Source organism: Ruditapes philippinarum, unplaced genomic scaffold (assembly GCF_026571515.1).
Source record: "Ruditapes philippinarum isolate M1 unplaced genomic scaffold, ASM2657151v2 ctg21495_1_1_1_1, whole genome shotgun sequence".
In the NCBI taxonomy this organism is placed as follows: domain Eukaryota; kingdom Metazoa; phylum Mollusca; class Bivalvia; order Venerida; family Veneridae; genus Ruditapes; species Ruditapes philippinarum.
Genome location: NW_026858559.1, coordinates 1 through 10,967, shown reverse-complemented (window position 1 = coordinate 10,967; position 10,967 = coordinate 1). Strand labels below are relative to the sequence as shown.

The 10,967-nt window shown below is 30.8% G+C and overlaps 1 protein-coding gene across 1 annotated transcript; it reads left to right on the top strand.

The window, feature by feature from the left end:
- The first annotated feature begins 4,082 nt into the window (after nt 1-4,082).
- LOC132753585 (multiple epidermal growth factor-like domains protein 10) lies at nt 4,083-7,985 on the top strand. Its single transcript, XM_060744068.1, has 4 exons — nt 4,083-5,078; nt 5,874-6,039; nt 6,318-6,481; nt 6,729-7,985. Exons 1-4 carry the CDS (start codon nt 4,187-4,189, stop codon nt 6,749-6,751), a joined length of 1,245 nt encoding a protein of 414 aa, XP_060600051.1. The 5' UTR covers nt 4,083-4,186; the 3' UTR covers nt 6,752-7,985.
- The last annotated feature ends 2,982 nt before the right edge of the window (nt 7,986-10,967 follow it).

Below are 10,967 nucleotides of genomic sequence, written 5' to 3'. Positions count from 1 at the left end.
GGAGGTAATGCATAAGGATGGTCAAACCCTTAAGGAAACTTCATCAATGCATGGGTCAATGTCTCAACTCTTTACATAATAACATGTACTTTTATCGCTAGTCTAAGAACGCGTTTATTGGATGTTTGTACTTTTTGAAACTTGCTTTCTGTTTCTTATTAATACACTCTAAAGCCAGAGACGATATTTATTACCATATAAATTTAATAATTAGGTTTAATTAATTATTTTGGCACGTTTTTGTCAATGCATTTCTTAAACCATAGACCATTTATAATCAAAATAATGAAATGTGCAATATTTATGCGGTAACTACCAATAGACAAATCAGCCAATTTTGATTATGAAAAAGGCCATTGCGAGAAAGTCAGCCTTGAAGTTCGTGATTATGATTGGCGTTTTATACTGGGCTATTATGAAGCCCAACGTAACATATACACAAACCTCGCCGCCATTTGTATTAGGATAACTATTACAATAACATAAGACCCTTTTTGTGCTTATGATTATAAATATTTTAAGAAAAAAGGAGTTATAAATGTGTTTTTGATTCTTTAAAATATTGCAAATAATATTGGTTTGATGAAAAAAATGAAATTGCCAATAATTAAGTGTTTCATAATGATCAATGACATTGAAATTGGTTTATCATTATTACAAAGATTTTATTTTTCATTTACATTAAAAGATAATATTAAAGTTAGTTTATCGAGATGCAATCCATTTTGATAAGAAGTTTCTTTTAAACAAACAATCATTATCTCAATAATATTTTTACTTTCCTGTTTATGTTCAACAATTCATTTTAAGGTGATGTTTAACGTAATTATTGATTATGATATTTCTATAGTCCTGTACTGCATGTACGCACATGCTTCTTATCAACAATGGAATCACATTCTGTCGCACTATAATTATGTTTTACGAATGTGATTTTAGTCCTACATCTATGCAGTTTTTTAAAACAATATAATGATTCATCTTAATATTGCAAGACATATGTGCAAAAGGATTCATAATCAAATGCATTACGCCATTGAAAAAGAATAATTAAACATGTGTTTACCTGTTTTTACCATTGACAAGTCGTTATAACACTATTTCTTTTGCTTCATTCTCCTGTCACTTCAAAATCAAAATGGCATTCTTTACCTGACCTGAGCTTCAACGACCAACATTTTCAAAATAATTACGTACATAGAGGGCTTCCTCTCAGTTGAGACTCAGCAGATTGATAGAAAAGAGTTGTTCAGCACGATGTTGTTGTTCAGTTGGAGACCATATATCTTAAAATAAGTATGTAGCCCATAAAGAACATTTATAAATAGTTGCTTTCAATCACCTGTGATTCAAAATTAGGGTATGAATTAGCCTGTGCAAAACATGAAATACATCCTAATGTGAGGGATGTCAAGATAAAAAAATGTGACAGACAACACATTTGTAAAGATGTACATCACGGAGAAATATCTTTTCAAATTACTAGAGGCGTTAGAAAGAAGTTCATATCTATAAACTAGCGTATTTTTAGGAATGATAATAGCTGTTTAAAAATGCATGTGTTACCGTAAAAATTGATATTAACATCAATAGATTTTGATGATTATAAGAACCTGATGAGCATTTTAAATATAAAAACACTTACACGTTCGTTTTACAATAACAAGTCAATGTCATGAGTATATTACTATCGCACCCCTTTGAAAATAAGACTTTCCTAAATTTCTGAAACGATATAGAACATTAATAATCCGATCTTCCCTAACATATTCTGTCAATTAGGCTCTTCAGTTTTTGCATGCACCTGCACGTGGTATACAAGTTTCATAAAAAACTTCTTTTCACATCTACATCAATGAACAACTGATCAGAACATCATTCTGTATTCTTTACTAAATATAGGTTTGAATTTATATTCAGAAAACAAATCATAATTGTTAACAATTGTTTTGTTTTTTGTGACTTTTTTGAATTTGCTATTATATCAATTGGATTCAACACATTAATTTTCCCAAACCGAACCTTAACTACCTTGGATAAGACAAACAAACAAGCAAATATAGACCGACAAATAAAACCAAATATGATGCTAATTCATGTACATATATACGAGTACATTCCAGATTATAGTTATAATGTGTCTATATTTAAGGACACAAAATTGCAATTGCATACATGTATAATCGGCGTTAAATCAAAGATGGAATTAAATTTTTAAAAATCGCAATGCGAGGTCATTTTTTAACATGTTTGCATATTTTTACATGGAAACACACTCGCAAATACTGACGATAAGGATATATTATCCTTACGAAACGACGAATTCAATTTTACAGATAATGAAGCCGCGATTTTAAAATATTACTTTCAGACATATGACATATATGTCTAGCTCGTTTGCGAAACAAGTTCTCAGAATTATAGTAACTCATTTTTATCAAATTGAATGCACGAATTAACGAGATCAGTTCATGACTTTATTTTGATTTTAAGCGTCATTACTATACTATTTTAACTTTGCTAAACGTGATTGCACCGATATTTTTCAACTTTACAAGTTTGTGCCTCACGATTTCGCATTTTCAAATTCATGAATTACAAGATCAGCTTCACAATTCAACTTCATAAATTAACAATTATTATATCAAATAACTGAAAGAAATTTCATTACTTCAGCTTTACAAATACTTTAATTCAAATTGTGAAATTGAAAATGTGTATTTGTGTTTTTTGAATTCGAAATCGTTCAAGAATGATGTTGAAATTTTGTTGATGTGAAATCATTTACAACAATTGAAATCGTGAATTCATGAGGTTGAAAATATTGGAGATATGATTACATGATAAAGTTGAAGTCATGATTCATGAAATTTAATTCTTTCAGCTTAAATCCTGAATTCGTGAAGTAAGGTTTATTGCGAATATAGGACGTTTCAATGTCACCGAATGGGGGGCCGTAAGTATGACTTGCATACATTTAAAGTACCTTAATTTTGAATAGAACTAAACATTCCTAAAGTAAATTATACTTTTCTTTCATATGTTTGATTAGAGTTTTTTATTTTACTTATAATTGTAAGATAATAGAAAAAAATGATTTAAAAAGCGATCTTATTCTTTTTTAACCGTATCTATCTGTATATTTTCACGTCTAAAATTACCTTTATAATTGCTTTAAAGGGAGTCATTGATGCATACCGAAGTTATTCAAGTTACAACATATAAAGAGGAAGTTTTGAACAGGTTAATTTGTGGATGATTATTCAGGTATTTAAATATTATATAATGTGTTCCTTTTAAAAATGTCTAGTAATATTTCTTCACTTCTTTTCCTTTCCAAACAGTAGTAACAATAATTGTGATCATTCTTTCAAGGCATTTATAAATCTCACTACTTTTTGTTTAATCTTAATTGTAGATTGAAAACTCTTTATGATACATTCGATGTCTTAAATATTTTATGGTAATATACATCATCGAACTTCTAGTACAAAATACATACTTTGAGTACCATTTTGATTTTTACGCTAAAGATATAACAAACAGAATTGAAGAATTATAAAACCAGCATCAATTGGTTATGCTTCAAAACGTAAATACTTGAAAATTTCCCCCTAAATTTATTGAATTATTATCAATATGTACGTATATTATTCTCATTTTTAGAACGACTAGCATATATGAATACGGGATTATGTTGTCCAAAGAAACGTCAGTATTTCTACTAGTACTATTTGTTTATATGGTATATTCTGGTAAGTTTTTTACTTTTATGATATTTGTACTGTACAAAGACCCACTTGTTCATTAACATTTTTAAACGCATCTAATAAATGTTTACATCTATTTTTATCATTTTTAAAGTTTATTTATTATTCTTTTACTTTATTTTATTATTTTTGTGGTTGCAATTATATTTTTAATATTCTATAAAAAATCTGACTCTCATTTATTGTTCCATACATTGTGTATTTTGAAATAGTTAAAATAAGTAAATAGGCAAAATATTTATTATTGTATTTTGTAAATATTTACAGAATGTCCTGCTGGCTGCCAATCATGCTCCGGTTTAACTTGTACAAGTTGTGAATCATCTTACTTTCTATCAAATGGATTTTGTTCACGATGCTTAGGAAATTGTGAAAGCTGTAACAGCTACGATGATTGTACTTTATGTAAGCCAAACATGTTTGGTTTGCATGCAAGATGCACTTTCAACTGTGAAGGTAATTGTCTTAATAATGAATGTGCTGATGATACTGGCTATTGTACTGAATGTAAGCTTGGTTTATATGGTTTGCAATGCGGACACAACTGCAGTTTATGTAAAAATGAGCATTGTGACTTACGTACCTGCTCGAGTGGTTGTAGAGCTGGTTATTATGAGTATAAAACCGGTCCCGAATCAATATGCCAAAACTGTCTGTCAAATTGTAAACATTGTATGGATGGGAAAACGTGTAATATTTGCAATAATGGTTTTCACCTCTATAAGTTTAATGAAAATGTTTACTGTGTGCTATGTTCGGAAGAATCGCAATGTCCGGACTGTGTTATTCAAGGCTGTAACCAGTGTCAAATACACAACGATTCGTTAGTCTGCGCTGATTGTCTAGAAGGACAAATATTCAATGGTACAACATGCGTATCACACACATCATTGTGCTCAAAAAAATGTTCTACGTATTGTGATAGTACTGGAATATGTCAAGGAGAATGTATTGAGGGCTGGTTTGGTGAAAAATGTTCCGAAACATGTAACAGTAAGTGTTTAAAGTGCTCAAAAGATAACGGAAATAGCTGTCTACTGTGTAAAGGTGATTATTACTCAACCGATTGCAGTTTAGCCTGCAACCCGGCATGCTTAATAAAAAGTGGTAAACAGACATGTGAACATGCAGAGGGATTTTGTTTAAACGGATGTAAACAAACCTATTGGGGTGACCTCTGTGATAAACCCTGTCCTGACGGATGTAAAGATCTTAAATGTGATAGAAACAATGGTACATGCACGGACGGATGTAATGATGGCCTGACCGGAGACGGATGTTCTAAAACATCCACAATCGCTATACAAGGTGCATATGATTGCTGTTTAGAATTCATTTTAAATAAATCAATACAATTTATAAGTGAGACATTTTAATTAAATCATATTCATGATTAACACAAATATTAAATAGTTTTGATTATTTGTGATAAACGTGATATTGGAAATACTTTATTTTTCTTCTACACGATAATTACCTTTGACGTTGGTAACTATTACGTGTTCACCTAGTTGTTTATACGATCGAACTTGTTAACTCGTGTAAGGAAACCTTAACTCACGCGCATATAATACTAACTCAATAACGCTGAATCAAACTCATCATTAACACAGATTATAGATAGTCATTATTTTTCTCAATTTATTATTGTGGCATTTAAGTGATACTGAATATATTTCATTTGTCATATGCGCATATGTTAGTATTGTAATAGAACACTAATATGATAAGGGGAATGTTTTGATGACTGGATTGGCGAAAAATGTATATCAACATGTTTAGACAGTTGCAAGATGCCCTCAAAAGAAAATGGTTATACTTGTAAAAAATGTAATTATCACTTTAACTCTTTCAAATGTTAATTAATGATCTAAGACTTTAATTTCTCATCGGAAAGATTTTTTTAGTATTTTTAGTTAGGCAACCCGGGAATCGAACCCTCAATGTCAGATAACGAGCAAGTCTCACTCTCACGCAATGAAGCAATGCGAGCTGACTTGACCTTAAAAGAGTGTTTGTGCAGTTAATGACAAGAAAATTGTTCCAGTAATCAATAGAGCGTTGTTAGGGTAATGTTTTTACAAGTAAATGTTATATCTGCAGAAACATCATTGACGACAACAACTTCAGCCAAAATTGTAACACAACAGCAAGCATTTGTGCAACGTGACGATAAAGCTAGTATATTTACGATTGGTTATTTCTCTGGATTCGGATCGTGTGCTGCAATAGTAGTATTTACTGTATTGTTTAAGCTAATTAGACGAAGGTGAATATATTCGCGAATTTAATACTATACAAAATATTTGTTCTTAAAGTAAGACAAATTTTAGTTACTGATGAATTATAATAATAAGAATGAATAATTATATGATAGTAATGATGATGATAATAATCAATCGATCATGGTGTTATTGTCTTCTTTTATTAATTATTTAATTGATACGTTTGTACTTTCAAGTTAATTTGGTCGTCTGTCACTTGTTGACATTTTACTAAAAATCGACTTTTATATTATAATATTATAAATTCTACACTTTAACACAGGTTTATTGCGGGTAAGACGTCCCAAGATAACAAACCTAACGTTGAGATTCCAACATATTATAACACTAGAACTGATTTCAGAGCTGTAAATACTGAGTCAGCTGAAGTGACTAATAATTACGAGAGTTTGGGTAATAACAGGACAACGGATAATGTATACAATGGTAATTGTAATGTGTTTACTTGATTTACCTAGAAATATGATAATTTTAAGTACTTGGTGTCATTATTGTTGTTCATAATTATTATTTATATATTTTATTAATTAATTGATTGATTAATAAATTAATGTTATATTATGTTATATACTTATTCATTTATTTTTTCATTTATTTATTTATTTATCTATTTATTTACTTATTTATTTATTTATCTATATCTATATATATTTATTTATTTGTTTATTTTCAGATCTAGGAACAACATTGTCATAGACGTAACAGAAATGAGTTTTAGTGAAAACAACAGAATGAATTGTTATAGTTAGACTGATTTTGTGGTTTCTTGGGTCGTTGATGCATATTATTACCATCCTAAATGCTTATATAATCATTTCGAAAACGGCTTATATTCAGAATAAGCTAGTTGTATTAGGGAATGAAACTCTTTTTCCTTCCAGCAATATTTTAACATGTGAAATATGACTGTGTTTTTCAAAAATGATTGTACATTGTTCTTCTTTATAAACGTTTTTTTCCCGAATATTTAAGTCATGTATTTGCAATATGTAATAAGTACACCTCTTAGCACCGGCTTAAGCAGAATTTAACATTTAAACATGAACATGGTGAAACTTTGAATTTAGAAACATCCGCAGATGTGTTCACATGGCGGTTATCATGGAACATTTAATGTAACACGTTAATGCCATTCGATATTTGCCATCCATAATGTTCAGTAAGGGACAATAAAAGAACATGTTGACATGCAGATGGATAGTCCTAAAATGAGTGTATGCAAAGCTCTTGGGGCGAAACCTGAAATATGTCAGATATGTGCCATGTAAACACGTACTGAAGGATACATAGATGGATATCTGGTAGATATATATTTTCGAGATAGTACAGGGGTTCGAGTATGTATATATCTGTTTGTATAAACAAGTACATTTTATGGATATAATAATATTTGTACAAAGAAACATTTTTAGATAAAGTATTGATACAAAAAGTCCATAGATTTAGATAATTATAGGACCTGATAAGCATTAAGAAGAAATACTAAAAAAATTGTCAATAAAAATACAATGCCACAGAGTACACAAGTTTTTAAACCCTAACTTGATACAAATACTTTCCTGAATTTCTGAAAAGTATAAATAATATTAATAATCCGAAATATCATGAAACATTTTTCATTAGGCTCTTCAGTTCTTGCATGTACCTTCACGTGGTATCAAATATTTATGCAGGTAAATTTACTGAAGTTATAACCACATCTACGTCACACATAACTTACCAGAACCTCTGTATCCTTTTACTGACATTATGCTTATATTTTCTTTTCTTTTTCATTTCCTCCATTTTAATGAGATACTTTTAAGTCTTTTTGTTAAGTCATTTTAAAGCAGCATTAATTACATTTCTTACTATACATAAATTGTTTATTTTCAGAATTCATTGCTTCATTGAATTGTGCAAGTGTTTCTTTACAGCTTTCTTTTTAACTCCTACCTAACTCATTAAATCGAATTTGATAATGACTTTTATCAATTCATGTTTTATTAGGTTTATAACGATGTATTTCAAAATAAAAATTTCCCCTGCTAGGAATAAATTCAGATACAAGATTAACCAAAGAATCCGTACTTTGGCCGCTGTCTTTATTCGCGATTAAGTCAGTACATAATTCATCTACGTGGCGTGAAATTTCATTCTATACTGATAGTTACACTTATGGGAAGCGCATTCGTAATTTTTCTTGTCACGTGATACGCTTTTCGCACGTAAAACCATTACTGGCGAGTGATTGGAAAAAATCGTAAACTCCTGTACATTGAAATAGTAGATATACAAAAATGACATTATCAGTAAAACAACAAGACTTTCACCATTATGTGTATAGCATGTACAATGACCCGTATTAGCATCTTTAATAATACGGCCATTTACCACACGAAGGTCTAATGTAACAAGAGATCGCCACGCGATTTTATCTTTGATCTGTTGTTGCACGTGGTTAATATTGGTCCATTGAACAATTTTGATTTCATAAATGTGGATAATTTTCTTTTACCAATGCTTGAGATTAAATCACATGTACCCACGACATAGTATCTCGTGCTCACGACTTCATTATCTCGTGCGCACGATTTAGTAAGTCGTGGCCACAACATAGTATCTCGTGCGCATCACTTAATTATCTCGAGGGCACAACTTAAGAACTCGTTGTCACAACATAGTATCTTGTGCGCAGGAGATAAATAAATACACACACATTTCACATCTGTGCCAACGTATGAAACTGTTTATAACCATTTCAGTTTATTTTATAATTTTACTTGTCCATTTTTCATTTTAAAATATCAAATCATACGTATCAGTGAATTTTATAAAATGGGGGTAAGTTATTTTCTGTTGGGTTAATAAATAAACACGTTATATTTCTCCTATAATTTTCCTTAATACGAGTATCGCCACGTTTGCCATCGCTGTATAACCTTTGATGAAAAGTTTACGTGATGTATGAAATATTTCTTGCCTTGAGAGCGCACCTCAAGCATATTCATGACGAGGCGTCTCTTGGTCTCTTCAACGTCTTTCGGTATTGTTGATTTAAACAATATGGATTTGTCAGACTACTCGCGTTTGCACGCACTCCTTTTCGGGAGAGATTGCAAATTTTGCGACAACGGGTGTTTTTTTATTTGAATTGAATTGAATTTGAATTGTACTCTCCGATTCTATGAGCAGTCTGCAAAGTTATTGATTTCTTAGCATTTTCATTGTTCATTTTGTTTTTAATCAAGTCATGAGCTTTTTCTCAACACATTCTGCTAAGGTTACTCCCTTAGCTTCCCTTATCCCGAAAAATAAAATAGTGTCACGCATACTTTTATGGAAATACTAGTTTTATAACTTTAAAAACGTCATAACTATAAGTCTTTAGTACTTTTAACATGCAGATTATTTAAATGCTTCAAGTCTTAATACCGGTACATACTTTTGTGGAGAGACTTTTCTCTTTATATTCAACATATTTAAACTATAATTTTCGCTGATTCATGGATAAAATAAGGAAAGAATATACTATCAATGTCGATATTTTGAACAGCCATACAAATTGTCACATATATGTACTGCAAATGTAGGAAAATGTTTTGTTTAAAAATAATAAAATTGATAGCAAATTTGTAATCTAAAACAGTTGATAATGCGGCTGGAACTTGTTGTTCAAGACTTTTCCCTTTAGTAACAAATTGTTGTTATCTGAAAATAGTGTTATTAAATTGTATTCAAAGACCATAAAATATTATTAAACTACATAAAATCTGAATGACAAGATAAGTTTGAATACAATTTAAACTTATATCTTAAAACAGCCTATTATGACTTTCACATTTTAAATCTGTATCTTTTTTTTATAATTACAGGTTATTACATGTATACATTTTACTGTACAATACGGGAATATATTTGGACGAGTACACAGCTTGAAAGGTCATATTGGACGAGCCAATATTCCGTATTGTACAGTATAATGTAGAATAACTTTTGTATTATATATAAATATATTTCGTTTAATTTGAAATATCATCATCATCATCATCCCCAACAAAACCACCACCAATATCATCATCCACACCATTATCAGCAACAAACCCACTACTATTATCATCAACACCATCAATTAAACCACCAAAACCACAAACACTACCACCATCATCAATTATAGCCCTGTGGCTCCTGTCAAATATTTTAGAAGAAAAGGTAATAATTCATGAATGCTTTTGTTTTTATACATAAATAAGTGTTTGAAGATTCCATGATAACCGCCGTATGAACACATCTGCAGATGTTTCTAAATTCAAAATTTTACTATTTCATGTTTAAATGTTGAATTCTGCTTAAGCCAGTGATAGGGGGCGTGGACGGTAGCTTGCACTTTCCAGTACCGTCTATGAACAGGCTCAATCAAACTGAGCCTGCAACATTTTCAATTTTGCCGTGTTGGGCTTTCTTTAGGGATTCTGTATTTATCTATTTTAGGATCACATCCGTGTTATTTGTGCCGTGTGGCGGCTGTAAAAAGTATCCACATACATTTAATCAATGATGTTATATTTTCGATCCTTGAAGATCGTTCAGCACGACATTATTGTTGTGTTTGTGGTATTTTTAGTTTCAACTTTTCGGCATTTTCTAGTTGGGTGGTTCCAATATTCCTACTTGAATAATGTTGGATCACCCTTAGGATATGTTGCCTGCTTTTTAAATTTGTCTTTTGACGTCTTATCGGTGATACGCAGGCTTCATAACCTCTGATCCCCTTTCAAAATTCCATTTTATTTAGTTCCGCCCATTGTTTTCTCGTTTAGGGCACACGCTTTTTATTACTTGGGGACCATACGCCGCTTTTCATGGGATGGCACGGAAGTGTCACATTGAAGATTCCATGATAACCGCCGTATGAACACACCTGCGGAACATT

Coding starts and splice junctions, on each gene's coding strand:
- LOC132753585 (XM_060744068.1), top strand. CDS start 4,187: ATGTTTGGTTTGCATGCAAGATGCACTTTCAACTGTGAAGGTAATTGT. Junction 5,079..5,873: donor ATCCACAATCGCTATACAAG/GTGCATATGATT, acceptor TTATATCTGCAG/AAACATCATTGACGACAACA. Junction 6,482..6,728: donor AACGGATAATGTATACAATG/GTAATTGTAATG, acceptor GTTTATTTTCAG/ATCTAGGAACAACATTGTCA.